General features: G+C 33.9%; 1 protein-coding gene across 8 annotated transcripts in view; it reads left to right on the plus strand.

Moving 5' to 3' along the window:
• The window catches only part of PAM (peptidylglycine alpha-amidating monooxygenase), a 119,768-nt gene that overhangs the window by 69,591 nt on the left and 26,148 nt on the right, over window positions 1-24,029 (plus strand). For all 8 annotated transcript variants that reach the window (XM_054003209.1, XM_054003213.1, XM_054003210.1 and 5 more), the window contains exons 6-15: window positions 1,149-1,234; window positions 2,920-3,003; window positions 9,404-9,452; window positions 9,927-9,994; window positions 11,636-11,716; window positions 11,821-11,897; window positions 12,178-12,281; window positions 15,147-15,334; window positions 15,979-16,050; window positions 16,272-16,343. In XM_054003209.1, coding sequence (XP_053859184.1) covers window positions 1,149-1,234; window positions 2,920-3,003; window positions 9,404-9,452; window positions 9,927-9,994; window positions 11,636-11,716; window positions 11,821-11,897; window positions 12,178-12,281; window positions 15,147-15,334; window positions 15,979-16,050; window positions 16,272-16,343 — 881 coding nt within the window. The remainder of the gene's footprint in view (window positions 1-1,148; window positions 1,235-2,919; window positions 3,004-9,403; window positions 9,453-9,926; window positions 9,995-11,635; window positions 11,717-11,820; window positions 11,898-12,177; window positions 12,282-15,146; window positions 15,335-15,978; window positions 16,051-16,271; window positions 16,344-24,029) is intronic.

A 24,029-nucleotide genomic window follows, 5' to 3' on the forward strand; every position in this document is an offset into this window, starting at 1 on the left:
GAATAGTTTCAGGGTGAAGCTTTCTAAAAGTCATACCTGTGTATGCTGCACACCTACACTTTGTGCTCAGGGCCATGGATGCTTTGCCATTGGAAGAAGGTACAAATACACCCTGTAAATAAACCTTTTCCCTAATTCAGGATAAAGAGGGAGAAGTGTATTCTAGGTGGGTGTTAAGAAAGCTCCATAGAGTCCCTTGTTTGATTATCCATGTGTATCATCATGCAGCCTACACTCACATATAGCAGTCAGTGCCTTCTTGGATGTGGTCCAGGTACATTGTGCTGTCTGTACGACTGCGTCTGGCCATTTAGACTTGGTAGTGTGTCTGCCTCAGGTTTACCAGTTCTTACAGATTTAAGGTATCTAGAATTTACCAGTCTTTGGGAATCTTTCATTCTCCACTCTCAGTGTCACCTGCAAGGTGCTAGCTGCAGAGGCTAGGGACAACTCAAACTCTCTGTTACTGTAAATATTTGTGACCTGTTTGTGGCCTGTTAACTTGGCAAACCCTTCTTTTTTCTTTTTGTTTTCCCTTGGGTTTTCGTTTTGCATTTTTTTGGTGATTGTTTCTTTTGTGTGTGTGTATGCGTATATATGTGTAGGCGATTTTCCTATTTTGAAAAACAAGAAATCAGGCAATGGAATAAGAATTAACTTAAAGCAATGAGCTCACATACAGCTTTCTCTCACTTTTTTTGACAATTATTTTAAAATTAATTCTAAATAACCAATTTTATGTTTTGTGGGGATATTTTCCTGCTTGTGCATGAGTCCTATTCATCTGTGTAAACGTGGCAGCCATTGGCATTTTGTATCATTTGAGTTAATAAAGCTAGAAATTTTCATACAGTTCATTACCATAAAATGTTCCTTAATTTTTTCCATCACTGATTAATAGGCTGACAGGGCCCATCAGAACTGTCTAACACTGCCTTACTGCAAAGGGAGGGAAATAAAAGAAGGTGGAACATATATCAATATCCATTAAATCAATCTGCATTAAAATAACTGTGTTTAATCAGCATACATTCAAAAAACCATCTTCATAGATTGTAAAATTAGTGGTTTTGCATGTAACTCACCTGCTGTTTTCTGATTTCAAAACTGTAAAAATTATATTCCCTTTTCTTTCCTCATACTTTTAGGGACTGTGATGAAGGAACATGCAAAGATAAATCTAACATTTTGTATGCTTGGGCAAGAAATGCTCCACCCACCAGGCTGCCCAAAGGTATTGGCTTTAATATGGAGTTCTTGTGTGCAGGGGTGGAGGGAAAAAGGAGGACATAGAAGTAAAAACCTGGGATAGCTGAGAACAGCCTATAATATTTTTATTATGTCTAATTGATAGAAACTGTAGAAACGTCATAACAATTAACATAATTAACTATGAAATGTATTATGCTAATTAATATACTTGTGGAGTTTTGTTATTCTGTTTGCTATACCATTATGTTTCTATAGGGATAAAAAAGGCAGAGATAAGTATCATATTATACTGTTTATTTTTATATAGCATTAATCTTGCATTTCCTACTATATGTTACTAGAAGGTTACCATTTATTTATCTTTCAGTAGCACACAAACTACATTACAATATTTTTGTTTGTTTAGGAAAGCACAAATAAATTGAAACATTTTCGTGTTTAAAGTATATGTTGAGAATTTAATGTGTTTTTAATTTTTAATGCTTTGATGCAGTTGAGCAACATGCTTGTATACACATTTTCTTGTATAATAGACAACCCTGCTGAATTAAATCAAAACATTTTAAGCTACTTGGAGTGGTATGTCTGGAAAACAGGGTGAAGTGCTTCTTTGTAATTACCACTAAGGGTCTTAGAAATATCTACCATCTGTATAGCCTTGATCTGAAAATACCTTGAATGCTAAATATTTTTTATTTCATCTTTTATTGCCCATTTTCATAGCCAGGGGCAGTATCATGAAAATGCTTTTTTAAATAATCCATTTACACACTTACCAACATGAATGTTATTGGATTTGGTTATCTGAATGTCAAGTTTAAAAAAAAATGTTACATGGAGGATTCTGTAGACGTTTTGTACTTAGAGAATTATTATAAACCCCAGTTATCAATAATTTTATTGTTGGTAAGCTGTGCAAAAATAAAAGGTTTGTAGGGAGTATTCATAAAGATGCCTCGTGTTCACAGAGAGGCTGCAGTCCCATTTATAAGGTGGCTTTGCCTTTTACTGTAGGATTCTCTGACCAAATACAAAGAAATTGGTTTTTTCTGCTTCTTTTAAAGAATGTTAATTGTAGAATTGGTTTAGAGAAATCCCTTTTGGTGATGTGATAATTTGCAATTTCATTCTTTCAAATTATTACAAGCTTCTCTGTTGTATTTTGTGCCTGTGCTTGCTTCTCTTATCAAGTAGCATAGGTGCATAATTTCCTCAAGATTTTTTCTGCATATAATATTAATTTCAATCTAAAAGTATCTTACTGCAGACCTTTTTCTCTTCTCATTCTAATAAGTAATTCATTCTAATAAGTAATTCTTCTTAGTAAGTTAGTGTTAATTAGTTTGTATCATGCAGAGGTTATATGAGAAATGAAAGGTCCACTAAATCCTACATGGATAGTAAGACTTCATTTTTATTTTGGATTTTTAAAAAATCTGTATTAATGTTCTTTGATTGAGAGAGTTCTCTGCATAAAGCAGATACTTATTCATAATTAAGTTATGGTCCTAGCTTCTTAGTCTGTTTGGGATGATGTGCTAGTGGTTTTCCTGGGTTTCAGGACAAAGTTTTCTTCAATGGTGTCTGAAATTTTCTACCCCTTCACTCTTAGCCAGTGAAGTGATTTGTATTTTTTGATATTGTCAGTGATGGTGAATCATCTTACATTTTATTTTTTCTGAAAACAATATATTTTCCTTCTCTTAGGTGTTGGATTCAGAGTTGGTGGAGAAACGGGTAGCAGATACTTTGTTCTCCAGGTACACTATGGAGATGTTAGTGCATTTAGAGGTATGCATTTTGGAAATTTGCTCTGTAAGTTGTATCAGCTACATCATGAAAAATATTTACCTGTAGAAAAGAATTTTTCTGTTAGTGCCATTTGCAAAGATCAGTGGATGTATTTGGAATACAGTTTCTGTATTAACTTGACTTCATAAACTTAATTTATCTCTATAAATATTTGAAAGGTGAACACCATTTTTTTCTTCAAAAACTGTGAAGCAAATGACTTAAAGTGATCAATAAGCAGATTAATAATTTTATGTTTAGGGAGAAATTGGGGGTTTCCATAAATAATTCAGTGTTTTGTTTAATGAAGTTGAAACAAATAGGTGTGAACACACTTAACCTGCCATCATACTTGAGCAGATTGTGAACAGATAATATTCACTGGCCAATTAGTCATAGTATTTGTGTTTGGAAAAAAAGGTAACTCATGGAGACAGTGTCTTTTTTGTTTGTTTGTTTGGCTTGGTTTTTGATTTTTTTTATGATGAAATGCTCATTTCAAGCATAGCAATATTGTTATTCTTGTCATCGAGTACCTCACAGAATCACATAATGGTTGAGATTGAAACAAACCTTTGGAAGTCATCTGGCCCACGCCCTCCCTGCTCAAGCAGGGCCACCTACAGCCTGTTGTCCAGACCCATGTTCAGGTATATTCAGGGGTAGAAGCACACCCCAGGGCAACCTCTGCCAGTGCTTAGTCACTCACACAGTGAAAAAGTTTCCTTACGTTCAGTGGAAGCCTCCTGTGTTTCAGTGTGTGCCCATCACCTCTGGTCCTGTGGCTGAGCACTCCGAAGAGCCTAGCTCCCTCTTCTTTGCACCCTACCTCCAGGTCCAGCTCTCTCTGAACAGGCTCTCTCAGCCTTTCCTCACAGGAGAGATGCTCCAATTCCTTCATAATCTTCGTGGCCCTTTGCTGGACAGAATTAATTTAATATCTGGTTAATTAAATGAAATGAAAAATATTCTTTTTAGAAGAGTTGAATATGAGAGTAGGTGATTTTACATACAGCATTTTTTCCCTCCAAAACTTATGGGATTAAAATTGAGTGCTAATACATAAATAACTACTACATAAAGTAGTAGTTATATTTTATATAAATAATGTATTATATAAATATAATATATTTATGTATTTTATATAAAATATAATTTATATTTTATATATATAATAATATTACAAATATTTGTAATTACTTGCAAGTCAGACTAGTAAACTCTGAACAATGCTTTGGAATCCTTGATGTACTCCTGAAAGCATAACAAGTTAACTGAGCGTTTTTCATCATTTATCGTCTTTTCTGAATTGCAACAACTACGTGTACTTACATACAATCTTCAGTGACTGTATCCGTATGATTTTACTCTGTTCTTATGCCTGTGGTTATCAACAGACAAGAAAAATCCCTTTAGGTTATTCCTGAAATTTAAAAACACTTGTGAAACTTGTTAAAAATTCTGCATTGAATATCTTTGAACACTACTATGAAGGTTTAGGACATTTTATTAGACCAGAATTATTCTGCTTTCCATCCCTTCTTACCTATAATCCTGAGCTAAGAATTAATATTTACATATGCACTTTATTCTCAGATAATAAAATAAAACTTACTGTACCTTGTCTAAAGTAAACAGATTAAAACTTAGTCTGGAAAACCAAAAATACATTCTACAAAAAAATATGTGAACAGACATCTTAGAAAAATATTGATTTCTCTATTTCATTTTCTTTACTTTTTACATTGTAAAAGCAAAAATTATTGGGGAATTATGCCTAGATAGTGGATACAAGTAAACAAGTAAAAAATCGTCAGAAATTTGTCTGCCTTTTTATATAGTCATAAGTGTTTCAAGTTCAGATTCAAATTAAAAGTAAATCTAGCCATCTTTAGGTCTGTAAAGGGGCCCAGTCAGCTTTGAACTGGGGCTGTAGGGATATGCAGTGCAGTTGTAATCCTGGTCTTATTTTATTATTCTATGTAAGCACCTTTGAATCTGAATTTTTAAAAATACTGTATTTTTCTAATGCCTAGAATTTTTTTTCTTTTTCCTTCCCTTTGTATAACAAAGACTAATGTTGTTTCTGATCTGCCATATTATTATCTTAGTCCTTTCCAGCACATAGAAGAATATAATTGTTATCCCCAAGAATCAAAGTGTTTAGAAGTTATCAATGATAAGGTCTTTTAGCTATTCTGAAATGGAAGGTTTTCACATTCTGTCATTTTGTATGTGTTGAGCATTTTGTATGTGTTTTGTATCCGTTGCGTTGTTTGAAGCAATTTATAATTTTTTGTCAATATGCTTGGAGCAAATTTATGAGGAGGTCTTTCATCTGTGTTCAGCTTTGGCTTTTTTCATTCCCTTTCTTGTTCTCTCTCTTTTCTTGCACAATGAACAATGCAGTCTTGCATTCTCAGCTTCTTCTCTTAACCCCCACCTTTTCACTGAGAGTAGATTATTTCTCCCTACTATCACTCTCTGCAAGAATTATGTTACCCACATCACATATAATAACATATAATTTCTCAGTGGAGTGTAGGGTTCTTAGTGTTTTCTTAGGATTGTTTTTTTTTGGTTGGGGAGAGTAATTAGTTTTGGCCACCAAGCTAGTAGATGTCTTAAAAATATCTGTTTCCTCATAAGAATGTGAGTTGTATATTGTCATTTGAACATACTCTGAATATTATTCTGAACATTAGATCTGGTGTGCTTCTCTTTGACACTCTCTTGAATATGCCAGTGTCTTGAATAAAATTAGCTTTTCATATTCACAGAGATTCATGGCTATGATATATTTTTATATTCTTTTAGCAAATCAGTCATCTGTGACCTTTATGAGGTCTTCACCTGTTAAAAAATTTATATTGAACCAGGATCAACAATTGTCTCCTTTCTGTCTGGAAAGTAAGTTGTGAAAATGTCACTGGGGAGTTTAATTCCAGTTTTCATATTAGACTTAAAAATAAATTTTACTGGATAAGTGAACAGATCGGCAAGTACAAGCACCTTGACTTATATTAAAAAAACAAATTAAGGTAGTTTTATGTATCACATATTAGATACCAATATTATATGCAGTATTATTTATCTCTTTCTTTACTAGGATCTCAAGTTAATTTCTTGTGCTGCATGTGTTTGCTCAATAAATATAACTTGTACAAAATTACTTCCCTGTGGGCATTAGCTTTGGAATTTTCTTCCTCGGGGGCTGTGCTCACTTTTGAGGTTACTTCTTACCTTTAATGAATCAAAGCCAATTCTGAGGCAGTATGTGGAGATTCTGGTACAAATCAAGGGTTGACTTTGAAATAACAATGGGTTTGGAGCTTCATAAAAAATGCCACTCTGTTGCAGTGGAAGCTTGTACGTATTCTAGTCACCATGAATGAGTGCTATACTGTTCCTATGAAATACTAGAAACAGAGCAGTGAAAAAGCTGAATAAATAGTTTGAGCAGAGTGCTCAGTAATCTATAATCCCCATACTCAGAGTGCAAAGAAAGTAGGTTTTGAAGAGTGTTTGTTTTTATAAGTAAAAAACCCATAAAATTTTAAGTATCTAGGAAGTCCTAGAAGTCTCAATGTCTGTGGCAGATTATCATGCATGTAATTGAAGAGTTCAGGACTGTAGATCTGGATAGACAGATCAGCAGAAAGCCTGTCAGGCTTGCTTGAGAAGTCTTAGCAAAATCAGCCTACAGAAGGAGAGTGTTTCTCTTTAGGATTTGCCTTCACATCAGGTCTGATTTTTTAATTTGAAAAACTGTTGAGTATTTCTAGTATTTGAGATATTTCTCTTAGAAAACATTTAAACATTTATTGGCAGTTAAACTTGGAATGATTGTTGCAATGTTGTCATGCACAATTTTTAAAAATTATATCCTTAAAATCTGAAGCCAGTGTAACATGCACCATTGGCTTTGTTTGATATGGGTAAATAAAGGCAGGGAATATTTAATATGATTGTGTTATACTTGCACAAAGCACAAAAGGTAGAGCGTAACTTTGGTATTCAGGTATTCAGCATTCTTTGGTAAAGTGTTCAGAGCTTTGAGTGTTTCAAAGAGGTGAACTGAAGGAGGAAGAAGCAGGGAAGCATCAGTTCCAACATCCCTCTGTAGTTGTTAGAAAAACATTTAGTTTGGTTATGGCTAAACATAACTACAAACAGAATTGTAAAGCACTGTAGGAATTACTGAAAGGTTTAGACTAATGTATCCATACATTATTTTATTCTTAACACAGGACTGCAGATTGGATACTTGTGCCAGAAGTTAATTTGTGCTTCTCTTGATACTGATTTAGATGATTGCCTTATATAGTAGCAATTGTAATAATTAGTAGCAACTTTACAACTATCTTCAGTTCATTTTGAAATTGCTCTCTTTAGATGAAAATGCCATCAGCATTTTTAAAATGCTCTGAAAATTCAAATTGTCAAAATACTTTAATATTGCCAAACAGAAATAATATTTGAAGTTTTTTTCCCCCCTCCTTCTATGATGCTACTTTTATGACTATGACCTAGTAAGGGCTAAATGTTTCAAATATGAAATTAGTTTGATGGTTTGGGGATAATTTTGCAGCTATTTTCAAGATAGAATGGTGATGTTTTCAACTAAAATTCCAAAACTGAGAGATTCAAAATGATTGATTGCATTTTAAAATTTTAAATGTTATTACTTTAAGTAATAATGTTGTGAGAGGAAGCAAAGCATTTTCCAATTTCCATTGAAATTCAGGTAGTGCAGAGTTCTAACAGACTTATAAAAACTGAGCTCTGGAGCATCACCTGTGTTACATAAATAACAAAAAAATAGTTTAGAATTAGGAGAGTGGGGCAGAAGAGACTTTACAAAGACCTTTGTAGCAAACACTGAGGTATTGGGATTATAAGTGAAGCTGCCATACAGGGAAGAGGATTAACAGTATATACATATATTGAACTTTTTCTAAAACCATTGAGAAGGAGTTTAGTTTCTCTTTCTCTTGAATGCTCTCTTACCATTCCCCTTCTTTTGTCATAATAGCTTAGTCTTTTTGGCACTTTTGGGTTCTTGATTTGGTAGTCTTGATTCTTGTAAGTAATTATGATGAAAGAGCTACTGTTCTTATTTTTCTTTTCTGTATAAAATGAAGACTTAGCTTTTTTGTTGCTATCTGTAAAGGTGCAACTGTGCTATAGTGATTCAGATTTTTATATCCAAAAGTGTTTATTGGGATGCGCAGAGCTGGAGTAACTAAGAATTTGTAGATGCTATGAGCATTATGAGAATGCAGTGAAATTGTGTTAGGAGCTATTTCAATTGAATAACACATACATTAATTTACAGATCTATTTTGTGTACATAGTGAAAACAAATTCTTGTAAATTCTACTATCAGTGGTGGGAAAAAGCAAACTGAGTATTATCCCTTAATAGTGACACATGGGGTGACTGAAATAGCTAATGTGTGAAAAACTGAACTGACTGTTTTTAATCTGTCAAGTTTCCATGCATTGTACCACTTTGCCCATTATCCTTTTTTCTGTTCAAATGCACTACTTTTTCAGTTTGGAATCTGGCTATTTATGGGAGGAAAAACTCTCAGAACTTATCACTTGTTACCATAGATACTCTGATCTCTTTCTTACCTGAAACATATACTGTTGGATAATATTTTTTCAGAATGTTCTGTTTACTTACTTTGGAGTTAGATCCATCTTCTAACTACAGCTATTATTGTATAAATATAAGAAAAAGAAACTTGCTTTAAAAAAGAGCAAAGATTGAACTCCCAGATGCCCAACTATAATTTAGTAACTGTCAAGATGACTGGATCTTTAAATTAAAATGTCAAACATATCAGCTAATGATGATACAGTACACTGACAAATGAATTAGCTATTTCTACTCACATTCTAGGGTATCCAGTTTTAAGTAGAATTGCTGTCTGTATTTGAATATCCAGTTCGCCTGCTGACTTTCATTACAAGGATTTCTGGCAGCTGCATTATTAATGTCTGAAATTACTGCTTTTCACAAAACTTTCATTTTTATAACTTTGATCAAAATATAAATTTGTTTGAAACAAAACTACTTTTTCTACTATTGTAAACATGATACTGTTTCATTTCCCAGATGCTAGTTCATAAAGATCTAAATTTTCTAGTACTGTAGTTTTCATCCACTGAAGTTTTTCTTTGTATTAGGATTTCTACAAATGCAGTACTGAGATGATCAGGTTAGTGCGAATTTCAGTAGTATTCCCACAGTATAACAATTTTACTGCACAAACTAAGATTAAAACTTGTTCTGTTTTCTGTTATTTTTTACACAGCAGAGAAATCTTGTTAATATGTAGTAATTTGCAGGGATTCAGTTGCTAATGATAAAACTTTCACAATTTGTACAGATAAACACAAGGACTGCTCTGGTGTAACTTTGCATCTGACACATCAAAAGTGAGTATTTTTAAAAGTGCTTACCTATTTTTTATTGGAATAGAAATTGTGGATTCCATTGAAAGCATTTGAAATAAAAATAATACATACTTCACAATATTAAGAATTACAAAGTTGTGTCATCACAACTGGCAAAAAATTTCATTTCTGCTAAGAAACTTGACACAGCTGAAATTAATACTGGGTTAATACAATTTAAGAGGTTCATGTTTAGAAATCTGGGATGAGAACAGCAATTATGCAGATGATAGTTTTGTCCTATTTCACATACTTTGCAGAAAATGCTTTAGAAATGGTAACAAAAAAGAGAGGGAGAGGGGAACTGCTGTGAAACAGCTTTGTTTTTAGGAGACCTGCTTCAGATGTAATCCAGTGTTTAGAAATTAGTGGTATCAAATGGTATTGCATATCAAATCACTTGAAGTTGTGTTTTACAGAGGATTTGTTTACCAGAACTTGGATTTTCCATTGCAGGCAGCCCTTGATTGCGGGAATGTATCTTATGATGTCTGTGAACACAGTCATACCACCAGGCAAGAAAGGTGAGTTATCATTTTACAAAGTGATTATATGATTTCAGCATCTGATCTATTATTCTTGTTTATTGTGGAAGAAAATTTGACAGAGGCTTGCTGATATGTAGATGGACAAAATATTTATTTGACTGATTGAACAAATGAGGAAAAAAATAGTTATGTTTAAGATCGTATCCTGTTTCCTATGACTACATCAGTAAAGGCAATCAATGCTGTATGAACACAATGTGTACAAATAAGAATGAATATTCCTTTAATTTATTTTCATCTTCTATTTTATAAAAAATGCCCTACCTCTTTTCTAATTCCTTCTCTCCCCTCTGAAAAGCCATAAACTGCTTTGGACTCTCTTCATATGTCATTCATGACTTTTGTGATTCTACTAAGAATTCAGTTTTAAAAAATTAATTTCTACCAGTAAAGAGCTGCTATTTAAGAATTTTATTCCTATGTTGGCAGTAAGGTCCTAGTTGGTTAAAAGGTCAAAATGCTGAAAAAATAAAAAAACTGTAATAAAAAGTTTCCAAACTGTTTCTATTCAGAATCCTGAATTTTATCTAAAACTCAGCTTGGAAACTCCCCAAATCCTTTCTTCAGCTAGCATGGGATGTACTGTTTTAAGGAAGTTGGACACTGACTGTACTCAGCTGTACCAAATTTTTAAGCACATAACCAAGAGCATCATTTGTCCCATTCACAGTTAACTGCCTAAATATGATGAGGTGGTCAAATGCTCAGCTGACTACAACTGTTTAGTGAATTCAGCAACCCAAAACATTTTAAAATTTGAAAAATTTGAACTGAAATATTGAACTAAATATTTGAACTAAAATTTGAACTGAAATATTTGCTCTCCAATATGAAAACGCACCAAATTAATCCTCGACTATCCCCAAGAATATTTGATCAGTGTAGGAATTTAATTTTTCAACTGGAAGCGTGAGGGAAAAGGGCAAACACAGTTCTATAGTTGCTGATAACTTCCTTCTCATGTTCAGTCAAATTGACAGCTCTTAAGTGGAGCATTAAATTTGTTAAAACAGGAAGTGTGGCAATATCTCTCAGAAAGGCATCAGGATTTTTCTGTAGGCTCTTCCTTAGGTACTGATACTGCACCTAACACAAGTACTACCCTGTAAATATTGTACAGCACTTCTGTGACAAAGTCTCTTGTCTAAATCTAAATTAGGTCTGGGCCTTTATAATCGAGACTTCATTGTAAATTTTATCAGTTTAGAATTATATCAGTTTATTTTAATTTTCCTCTGAGTAGATCATTTACCATAGCTATGTTTATTTTAAGCAACCGCCAACAGAGTCTGTAAGTAAATATATTACTTTATTTTGTTAAATAGTAGTAGTGTACACTGGAAGAAGTTCTTCTGTCTTTCAGCCAGAAAGATTTTATATATATATGTCAGCAGATTAAGTAATTTTCAAGTAACCTGGACTATATTTTATTAGTTTTTCTTTGCAGATGTCTTGAGATGGACACTGTTGAAATATAAGATAATATATCTTTTTAAATTATCTGTTGTCCATTGTACATATGCTTTTTGTAAACCATACTGAATGAAGTACAGTAATTCAACTTTTCTCTGATAAATGATCTGTTTGACATTGTTTATTGCTGCCATATTTTTACAGTGGTTGATGCAGACATTGCCTGCCATTACAAAAGGTCTCCAATGCACCTTTTTGCCTACAGAGTTCATACACACAGACTAGGTAAGAGTAACATAGGAATATCAAACACCTAACAGAAAAATGTTGACCCTGCAACATAATTTTTTAAGTATATCTCACTTCTTATGTATATTGATATCTTATAGGTAAAGTAGTGAGTGGATACAGAGTGAGAAATGGTCAATGGACATTGATTGGTAGGCAGAGTCCACAACTACCACAGGTTGGTTGGGTTCTTTTTAGTTCTGAGTGTAAATTTTAATTATCTTTGTTTCAAACTGAGAAGCTGAATTGGAACACATGTCCACAGATTTGCATCATGGTGTTTCCACTGGTTATGTGCTATTGTGCTCCTGGAAGTGAATATTGCCCAGTATTATCACAATTAGATTATGACGCAAAAGTAATTTCAGATATGTAGCACCATCCTTCTCATCAATGTCTATTAACAGAGAGAATATGAAGCACTTTCACTGATTGTGGTGAATCATCCTTTCTTTCAGGCATTCTACCCTGTGAAATATCCAGTAGACGTTAGCTATGATGATATCCTAGCAGCCAGATGTGTGTTCAGTGGGGAAGGCAGAACTACAGAGACACATATAGGGTAAATTTTATCTATTCGCTCCATTTCAGAACCTGTTTTACCAGGGTGTTGGTTATATGTAGAAATTTTTTTTTTTTTCATGTCTTCTTCCAAGGTAATTCTAAGAAACAGTTTCTGCTAGAATGTTTTGTTATGCTGTCTGGTCTACTTAAGATTTAACTCTATGCAGTGTTCATTGATGTTACTTATGTGAATATTCACTTTGCTGAAGTGTTCAGAAGACTTCTGAAGTGAAGCTGTACTGCCAGATGACTTAGTCAGATGTTGGGCTGTTGTTAGAGAAGGATTCAGAATATCAATTCTAGAAAATATATTTTTCAAAATATATTTTTCAATATATTTTCAATATATTTTTCAAGTTGACAATATTAACTGTTTATAGTGAAATAATAAAGTTTCACAATTCTCTACACTATTTCAAAAGGAAAATGCGTAGAAGCTTATAAAATTCAGGTATTTTGACCTATTGCAAAATCTAGCCTTAAAAAATCTGGACCAATACTGAAATTACTTTTTTTGAGTATAAAAATATACAGGCTTTTATGAAAAACAATCAAACCAGAAATTACTAATAATAAAAACTAAGAAATCTGAACTGTGTTAGTCACTGATGCTACTCCGCTGCAGGTGACAGACACAGCCCTGTAAGATCAAGTGGACAAATACAGCGGTGAAAATACATATAATATTAATACTCTCATAGCTGGCTGTGGTTCTTGGAACTGTAATTTAATGCATATGTAGAGAAGCAGAAATAACCTATGGAAATCTCTCCATTCTGGAAGTATGTGCTGCAGCATTCCAAGAAAAGAGATTTTTATGCATTGAGCACCCTAAGATTGCATCTCAGTGGACGGTTAAGGATTCAACATGGATTTATCACCTTCCAGTGGGCAGTTAAGACAGTGATGTGTAGCAGTTGGAAAAGATTAGTTGAGAAGAGGTTTTTACAAATATCATAACACTAAAAACATAAAACATTTAACTGCTGACCTTTTTTCACAAGTTCAAAACGTTTCTGTCATGTTTCTGTAATTTCCCCCAAAGTAGTTCCTATTTGTTGAATAATCCTTACAGTTTAAGAAACAGTCTTAGGAAAATTATGGTAATTTCTTTCAATGTACTAGTGTGCTTTCAGTGGGGAAACTCTCTCTCTGTCCCTTTTGTTACAGTAATTGTTATTATTATAATTATTATTTTACTATATTTATTATTATTTGTTTGCACTATAATATATGAATGTGTATTGTATGAATTGTGCCATATTGTTTATTAGTATTATCTTTTTTCAGTATTACTATTATTTGTCTATTAATAATTAATATTTAGAATTATTTTATTTTACCCCAAGTTTTGGTTTGTCCCACTCTGGGGAGGGCAAGAGTGGGGGCAGCGAGCGGCAGTAATTAACTGCCACCTGAAATTAAACCACTACAAATGCTTAGACACAGTAGCATGTCAGGTGAACCACAGTTTGTGTAATTTCTACATCCTGTTTTTTAGTGGAGTTTTAAAGAGGAAGCAATCACAGTGATGGATATGAGAGGTCCAACAGTGAAGTTAATGCTTTCTAAAAGCTTAGGCAAAGCTTGCCCAGTTTTGTAGTCTCCAAGGGATGCCAAACTTCAACGCATGGAAAAATAACCAATTTCCCTTTTGAAACAGTCTCTTCTTCCATGTTTCCCTTTCTCCCCTCTGGCTTGTGTTATTATTGTTGCTATGGTGAATAAATGAATGCTGGAGAATGCTGCTGGAAAAGTCAGCACTGATGTCTTTTGCAAACAGCTAATATAACACCTCTGTATTTTTTTAGTGAGTGTAGGCTTACTGTTTAATTGTGAAAGCTAATTAAAAATCTTGATGTAAACCCCTATATTATATGAACTTCCGTTAAGAAGTCCTAGCTTATTAACTATCAGGATTGTAGCTCTAAACAAAAGGTACGAACCTATATGGCAGAGGAAGAAACAGACCACAGTTGTAAAGGCCATATATACTCTGCTTCTCAAAGTAATATTTTTTTAAAAAAACCCTTTTTTTTCTATTGAAGGCAGGATTATGTAGCAGTAGAGAAGGGCCACTTCTGTTTCAAATACATGCACAACATTTATCAAAGAGCTGAATTTTGCTAGTGTTTTATCATTCCCCTTGCACTCATGTTTTTGTTACAGAAGCTTACAAACAAGTTATTCTCAAGGTTACAGTGCTCTGTTCTCTTTAAGAGATACTTACGGTAGCTTAATAGGTAACAAAAATAAATTTTGCAGTATTAGAACCAGTGTTATTGGACAATAAATGAATGCACTTGGTGAGGAAAGGGGGAAGATTTGTCAAATAGCTGCTGAAATGAAACATGTATGTTATTTGCAACAATTTCAAACTACATTCGTCCAAGGTTTGTAGAAAAGTAAGTGATTAGTAATGTAATGAATGATACAGCTCTGTCATATTTAATCAGAACATGTGCCCAGTTGATAACACAATGGGAACTGTGTGGAGTATGCTGGAGAAATTAGAAGGAAGAGCAGTTTAAATAGACGATGCAATTTTCTGTGAAATCAAAAGCAAATTGCTAGGAAGTTCTGAGGTATGTGGGGTTTTTGTCTGAAGCAGATGTGGTTGTGCTTATCCTGCTGCATTTGTCCAGTATAAACAAAAAAAAAAGCAGTATACTGCTTTTCTCCAGTATAAACAAAAAAGAAATTTCTGATATTCACTGTAATGCATGTATTGCATGCTTTAGTATGGGACATCTAAATATTTGATTGCGATATTTTAGTAACCTGTTAAACAAGTTGGATGAATTAAATAATAGCTATTCAGCTCATTGTTTTCTAAGTGCCACATCTTTTCTGTACTGTGTAGGGGTACTGCAAATGATGAAATGTGCAACTTTTACATTATGTACTATATGGAAGCTAAGCATGCTGTCTCATATATGACCTGCACGCAGAACGCAAACCCTGAAATGTTCAGAAATATTCCACAGGAGGCAAATATTCCTATTCCAGTCAAGTCTGATGTGCTGAAGATGATGCATGGACATCATGAAGGTGAAAAGCACTTGTAATCCATTTTATTCATACCATCTTATGCTCACGGGTGTTTTTCGCTGTTTTGTGTTGGTATGCAAAATTTTCATAAAGAGGTAATGCAGTTCTGCATAAAATTCAAATTGCTAGTTAATGAAGAATCATGGGATTCTGCTGTTGGTTTTAGTGGAAATGTCTGCTATAGTCTTTTGTCTGTTTCTTTCTCATGTTGTATTCCAATTTCTAACATATTTTTACAGCTGTGACCTGTAAAAGACTGGCTTCTTTTTCTATGCCAAACTTTATATTAACTATAATTAACTACATATTATCTTCTGTCTATTTCCTACAAAATTGAATCATAACATTGCCCTAGTTTTCTAGATCCCACTGCCTGTTATGGGAGGAATCAAGTTTTTACATTGAACAGTTGTAGGCATATAAATTGCAGCAACAGTATTATCCAGAGGTAATCTCTCTGATGTGTCTGTGTAGCAAGTACAAGTTGTAGTTTTTTATTTCACTTTTTTACTGTTGCATTGTGTGGTATGACTACTGTGATAGAAGTACCATGTATTTGTTTCAGAAGGGCATTTTTTCCTCAGCAGGGTGGTAATTCCCTTCACATGCAGAGGTTAACATCATACTCTAAACCCATTTTTCAGAAACCAAGGGCAGTGATACAAGTTCTTTGCTTCAGCAGGACAAAAAAGAAGAGGAAAAAATTTTGGATCAGGGTATGCATTTTCTTATTTCTATAATTATTTCTACTTCTATCTTCTAATACAAATCTTAATTTTTTTTCTGGTTGTTTTAGTGCTGTGTTATTCAGTACAACTATTGTTTATATATAAAAACGCCAAATGTTCATTTCTGAAGGACATTTTTCCTCAGTAGGGGGATACTCAATTTCATTCACATGCAAAGGCTAACATCATATCCTAAATCCATTTCTCAGAAACCAAGGATAGTGATGCAAGTTATTTGCTGCAGCAGGCCAAAAAAGAAGAGGCAGAGATTTTGGACCAGGGTATGTACTTGTTAATTTCTATGTCAAGTAAAGGACTCATTAATGTAAAATACTGATTTTTAATGATTTATGAAGTTTTTAATCTGTTTATCTTTAATTGATGCAATTTGCAATGTTCTGTAAAGCTAAGGGTTGCATGCGATATAAGAAATAATAAAAAGAATTAGTTTACCACTGATCTCTAGCCTTATAGGTAAAATTTATTAGTGCATTTTAATCTCATAATGTTTTCCTGTTCCTTGTTTAATTTGCTGACAAAGGTTGTGATTTATTTGTATGTGCATGTATTTTGTATGTAACTAATTGCTATTAACTCTTCATTGATTTCTCAGTTTGTATTTCCGTGTGTGTATTAGGGAATAATGTTCTTATGCTTCAGTATTTGCTGCACTTGAAGTTGAGTGCAGCTGTTTAAAACTCTATTATTTTTTGTTATGTTTGTGTATATGTATGGATTACAACTCACACAGAAATGTGTATAGTACTTAGCTAGAGGAAAAAAAAAATCTATGACTGCTATAAAGATTTTAGAAATACTCAGTATTATTTATGTTTCAGAAACATCTTAGACTCACAAAAACTTTTAAGTTCTTGTGAGTCATATACTCTTAGATAAAAACTGCCTCAGTATCAGGATTTTTCTTTAGACTCAGGGGAAGACCTCATCAGCTACAGATTCATACAGTTTCCATTGAACAATATTGAACAATATTGAGGTTCAAGGACTAAATTAGAGCATACTTACTTTTGCTTTTAAGAAGAGCAAAGATTGGACAGTGTTTAGAATTTTTAATAACATGTCCAAAAGGGGTTAGATTTTTTTATGTACTCTGCCGTTTCTTAGAGTTAACTCAAATAATTAAGTTTTAGTTATGTAAAACCAGCTTCTGGAGTGTGAAACTTGAATGAAAGAACTTTGAACTATTAGAATGAAAGAACTTTGAACTATTAGAAACAGTATTTACAGTGGCATATCCAATATTTATCTTGGTCAATTCAATATGTATTTTTTAAGAAGGAAAAGCAATTCAATTTTTTTATCCTGTTTCAGAGCAGAATGAGCTATCTGCTTACAAACCTACATCAAAATTCATGCTGACAATATGGTTTACCCGTACATTACCAATAAGTGCATTAGCATTTGATCAAGGTTCTTGTTATATATATGTTTTATTGAATTCATTAGTGTTTGGAAAAAAGTGTTGAAGAAGGTCTTGCTGCTAAAATCTTTTTGATTTGTCTTTGAAATGTATTTTGAAGATGTTTCCGCAATGCGGTCTGGTTTGCTGAGAGCACTGGTTAATATGCATCCTCATCTAACCTGTTTCTATGGAAACACACAATTTTTTGTTCATTTGAAATTACTTGGGTTCATGATGTGAAATACCAAAACACACTAGTTGCTGTGAATTTAATTTCCTGTTCTTAATTGTTAGATTAAGATAAATTTCCCCATCATTTACAGGAGCCTGTCTTCAATTTTATATTGATACAGCTCTAACTTCAATTGAAGCAAAACCACAGGAAAAACCAGTTCAGGTTTGGTTTTATGTTTGTCTCCAAAGAGGGAAAGTTGAGTGGCTGGCTTAGAAAGTAGATGTTGATTCTGCAAGTGCTCCCCAGATAGACTGGGCAAACCAGGAGCTGAAAATGGTCTGCAAAATGTGTCTGTAAAAATTACATAGAAATTGGAGTCCAGTTTTCTGGAGCAAATCAGTTTTAAGCAATGGTGTTGCCAATTCATCCATCTACTTGAGTAACTTCAGTGAGTTACCCAGTAGGAACCAAATTTGAGCAAGACCTTAATGACAGGAAAATTCTACAGTTTGGAGGGTGAAGGCAGTGGACCCTACAGGGAAGCACATGCATACATCCACTGGGGTTGAGGTCATTATACAAGTACATCCTTTCACAGAGGTAAAAGACATAAGGCTTTCCCTTTATGGTCTGGCATATTCTGTATGATAACCTTATCTACAAAGCACAGAGACACCAGAACTGAGTCTTCAATTAGTTCTGTTGCTGCTGAGCTGTTGCTCAGTAAATTCAGCCTTTGATTTGCTCTGAAGAAAGCACATCAACAATTTTCCAATAACTCTGTGTTTTATCTTGCATGGATTTCTTTCTCTGTGATTTATTATGTTTTAGCAGCTTATTTTCCCCTTCTTTATTTCAGGCAACTGAAATAAACACTGTTACTTCACTGTTACTTCAATAAACACTGAAATAGTTATTAAATTGTTGTGTTCCCATGGAGGTGATGTCATGATGATTTTTTGCCCTTTCTTTTTATATACCTTTTATGTATTCTCAGTATTCTTAGCATACATACTTGTAAGCCTGATATCTTGGCATAGTCCTGATACTCTGCAACACTCTGCTAGGCAAAAACCCCAAACATCCTAAAGGCCTCACAGCTGGGGGCCAACAAGCCTTACACTATCTTGAGAAACCAAAGCCCTCTCTAGAACATACTTTGTAAACTGGATTCAAGCCCCACGTAGGGAAGAATGCTTTAAAATAAAGAAATGTCACTCCATTCATTTAAACTTCTCATTAAGGAACTTTGTCAAATATACTAATCTACAAAGTTTGTAAAATTATATATTCAATATACCGTGTGTATGCATTTCAACATATTCCACCTTGACGTATTATTGCACCTAAGGATCCTTATTAAACACCAAGATAACCCTTTTATCCCTTAACTGTGTTTGGCTCATAATTCTAGAACCAGAGACAAGGCGTCAGAGGTACTTACTAACCTGGAGGTTAGAAATATGGCCAAAGAGACATTATTAATTGTCAGTACTCTTAAATCTTAAGGATTTGCTTCAAAAGGGGAAAACAAAAAAGTCTGCCATATGAAAGTATCTTCCTGCACATAATGTGTATATCATATTTGCCTGGGCATAGAGGTACCTCCTGGTCACACAGAGGATGTTTTTTATATTGGTACATCCAGGTGTTTTCATTGCTTTTACTTTAAATTTTCAATTTCATCATCTTCACTCATCGGAGGCACATTAATAAACAATGCAAATATATAGAAATAAGCAGTAACCATCACAATGTGAACCAGCACTCTGCGTGAAGACAAAGCCAAATCCCTGCTGTGTTAAAACTTAACTTACCTTAATGAAACTGACCTCATTATATAGTTTCTGAAACAACAGTGAAGATTAACTTTTCATTGGAAGTCAATTATTGTAGGAAATGCAATTGATTTAGACATTTGGTGTATTGGAAAGTTTCCTGTTACTGTTGAAGCATCAAGTCCCTAGTAAAACAAATAATATGTATGTTTATTTTTTGTTCATCAATAGAAGTTTGATTAAATTGTAGTCAATAGATACAGAGAAGCAAACATCATTTATTTGTTAGCATTCATTATCTCTGTCATATGTCTTCACCTGTTGAAAAAATACCTAAATATGTTTCATTCTGCTTGTTGATCACTTTCCTGTGACATAGTACAGTATAGTATAGTTCAGGTTTGTTTTGGTATGCAAGCAGTGAAGCAGCCCTTACTACTGCGAAAGTTTGCTGATGGTGTCCCTGAAAGCTTTAGAAACTTGTGCATATAAACAACAGGAGAGTAACTTCTTAAAAACAAGGAAAGTGTAAGACAGGTGGTGGTTAATTGGATGTCCAGTATTTAATGTTTTGACTGGCTAATTAATTGATATCTCATTTTGTGTGTATTAGGTATAATCATAAACTGAAGCAGAAGGGGCAAAATTTTTCTACTTTTAATCTATTTTATTAATAGAATTAATTAATTCTATTAATCAAATTAATAGAATAATTTGATTATATTTATATTATTGTAAAATATATTTCATATATTAAACATAATTAAATAGAATTATGTTTAAATGGTTTAAAGCAAAATTCAAGGCTGGCTTGAGCTGAAAATTCACTAGCAGCATATAAACCAAAAATTAGATTTTGGGTTTTGTTTTAGAATGGCATATGTGTACACATATGTATGTCACGTTCACATATATGGGAGAGAAAAAAGTTGAGATTTTCATTGTACTTCTGGTAATATGTTTGCTGTGGCACTTTAGAAAGTACATTTTTACTTCTGTCTGGCTTAGGGAATTTAGGAGTTAGTACCAAAACAGTAACATATATTTTGCTTCTGATGATGGAATCTGAAGTGAGTGGAAGTTGCAGTTGCTCTCAGCACTGGTGTTGGTACTATGAATACAGTGGGAATTTTTCCCTTGTCCCTCATTGTTTCTTCATTGCAATGAGACTAAGTTATTACAGTTGGAGTAATAACTTACTTAACAGTAATTTACTTGGAGTTCAAATGGGAAAGTTCAGTGTAAAGGAACATAAGATCTTTCTTTTGCAGTGTCCCAGATAGATTCATGTGAGGTCCCTTTTTCACAGCTGAATGTGTTAACTGAAATCCCATTAAATCTCCTGTGTTTAAAGTAATATTGCAGTTTCAGTCAAGCATTCAGATGTTAGCTTCTAAAAAGCGGAGGTTCACATTTGCAGTCATTACAATTGCTGTCCTAGTGGTGAGATAGGTTGCACAGAAAACACCTAATTGCATGTCTACCTTGTTGTTTTAGAGATTAAAATGTGTGTAGTGAGAGAAGTAGTACACAACAGAAAAAAAATAATATGGCTCTGTAGTCTCAGGCAATTTGATGCTCTCTGATTACAACATGTTCTTCTCTAGACTCTTGCAGAGTGGTTCGAGGTAGCTGGGTAGTCTGATGTTGGGATCTGTTTTCCCAGTCTTTTAGGATATACAAAGCAAAAAACTGAAGCTAAGTCTGCATATACAGAGCTCCTGCTGAAACTGACTGGAAATGTGGCTTCAATGTAAGGTGTGGAACATGATGCAAAGTACCCTGTAAATTCACACTCTGAGATGTTTCTAGGCGGACGTGCAAAATAAATGACCATTCTGTTTGTCTAACAAAGTAACCCTTAATTTCGCAGTAAAGGCTGAAGTACTTTAATGCAAGCGTGTCTTTCATAAATAGAGATTTATGAAATAAATAATATTTATAAATAAAAATAAACAAATAATAATAATGTTAAATGAATAATGAATAAAAATGCTAGGAGAAATCTTTCTATTCAGTTAAAATACTTTTTCAGAAGTTTTTGGAAAGGGAATCTTTGTATAAAGTTAAATATACATAGGTTGTGATGGGCCACTGACTCTAGGAGGAACTTACTTTGTAAGAAAGTTTAACATCATAATCTGTACAAAATGGGGTCTGAATAAAGATTACACATAAATCTCCTATATATTTCCTGTTGGATGCCTACCCCATCTTTTAATTATTTTCAGTTATATGGTATACTTGCATTTGACTGCACAAACATATACACACAGAGATAAGAAGTATTTTGCACAAGGTATTTGTTAGACAGCTGGGAATATTTTGCTAGATTGTAGCTGAATCTGTGAGTTGGGAAGCTGAAATGTCTGTGATGAGTTGCGTATTTTCTGTAAAGTTCTACATTTTTTAGAAAAGCTGGTTACAATAAAAATACATTGAATGAGGTCTTTTTGCATCTGGGATAGAAATCTCTGATTGGTTTAAGTGAAAGAAGGAGATACAGCTCCTCTGCTTTCTGCCCATCTCTCTTTTGTTTCCTTAAGGGGGGAAAAAAAAAAGGGGGGAAATGTGAAGGGAGGCCTGCAATATCTTGTGGGGCAGGTGTTGAAAGGAAGAGGAAAGGAGAATTAGCATGCAGGTAGGTCTTTAGTTTTTGAGTAGTGTGTTTTTGTGATAATGTTATATGGCAAAGCCATAGAAGCAGCATTAGCCTAGAAGATAATGTATTTTAATGCCAGCATGGCTTACATTTCTTTCTGAAATAAATGTTGTATATAATCTACCCTTGCTAGTTTGTATGACTGTGAGAAAAGAGAGGAGTTTGATTTGGTAGGTGATTAAAAATCCTTAGGAGGAGCTTGAAACAAAAGACAAATTTGTGTTCCAGTATTGATGTGGGATGACAGTATTGAGACATTTTTAGATTGAGACCAGACGTACAAGAAAATCTTCAGATGTTTTCAGACTTTGACAACATGTTGAGGGCTCAGATTGTATTAGATCTCTTAAAGAGAGTAAAAAAGTGAGATAAAAGTGATTGAATTAAACTTTGGAAGAAAATGCTACTAAAAGATACTAGGAGTGATATATACCGCTAGGAAATTATAACTGGGGAGATTCAGAATAGCAGAGGATTTGCTTGCTCTCTCAACACTGAATGATGCTGCTCAAAGTTGTAAATAAAAGATGAACCTTTGATTTGGTTAGGATAAGGTTATTCATAATCTTTACAAAAGCATCTTCAGCACAGTAAAAAAGGACCATCAGATCTAAGCAAAAAAAAAAAAAAAAAAAAAAAAGGTAATTGGTATAAGTTGCATATCTAAGCAGGAAAAGTGTATAACTTTTGTATAAGCATGGAAAGAAGCCATTTTAAATTGAATGTTTCGGTCCTCGCTGTCTTGACTCTTGATTTACGTTCTCTGCCAATGTTATGATTTTGTTTGTATGACTGTAAACCAAAACATTGTTCTGTGAAAGAGTTTCTATAGTATAGAGCCACCACAGGAAGTTTAAATTTACTGGAATATGCTTGTGCATTGTTTCACTCTTGAGATGTTGGTCTTGACAGCTGTCACTTCTTCTGGAAAGAATAGGCTGCAGGTGTTTGTAGCCAATTATCTTTTCCATAGAGGAAACTGCTGATAGCTTGCACATAAGAAATACAAGTATCTTCTCTGAAAGTGACCTAATCAGGAAGCTTCTCAGAGACTGCTAGATTTCACTTTCTTCAGTAAGATCAAGTTGTTGATTCACCCATGTCTTTGTCTAATTATACTCAGGCATTCTAAAGGCCAGGCTGTCTCATCACAAACAAGACCAAGCATTGACCAATGTTCCTTTCCTACTGAATATCTTCAGGCAAACAACACATTCAACTGTTCCAGCTGGTTCAAGACCATTGCAAAGTAGTGCTTTGATGTTTGCTGGATATTGCTTTACACAGAGCAGCTTTTGCTCAGAATCAACATGAGTCTGCTCTTTGGTAGTTATGTCTAATAAATTTTGAACTATTTCTTAAAATTAGATTGCGTACAAATTATTTGAATCTGCCTGGACATCACAAGCAAAGCTGAAAAAAAGTTAGATGCACATTCAGAGTGTGGAATTTAGGGTAAGGTTGCAGACATTGGGTAATATGCAAAATTAAATTCTTCACTTTAATATCTTTTGTGCCTTCTAAATACTCTGATTTCTGTCAAAATGCCAGGACATTGACAGGACACTTCAGCCTAGTGTTTGTGCCAGAATTTTGGAGATACTGGTCACATATGTAGACTTCCTGGATATTTTTTGATCTTTGTGTGTGTTGAGATTCTATATTCATTTTCTCAAATACATTCATTTAAGGAAAGGATCACAATTCTAGGGCACCTGCATTTCTGACCACTTCTGTTCTCTGATGCATGCCCTTTTCCATACATTCATACAGTTCCTAGATATTTTTAACTGCTGTGGTTACAAAACCCCTGCTTAATGAAAGCTCTAAAAGGACATGCTCAGGTTGGAAAAGAAAACACCTCATGGACGCCCATGGATAGTGGCTATAGTACTCAAACTGCCCTACTGTATACACCAGTGTTCAAAG

The sequence above is a fragment of the Vidua macroura genome, chromosome Z (genome assembly GCF_024509145.1).
Source record: "Vidua macroura isolate BioBank_ID:100142 chromosome Z, ASM2450914v1, whole genome shotgun sequence".
Lineage (NCBI taxonomy): Eukaryota > Metazoa > Chordata > Aves > Passeriformes > Viduidae > Vidua > Vidua macroura.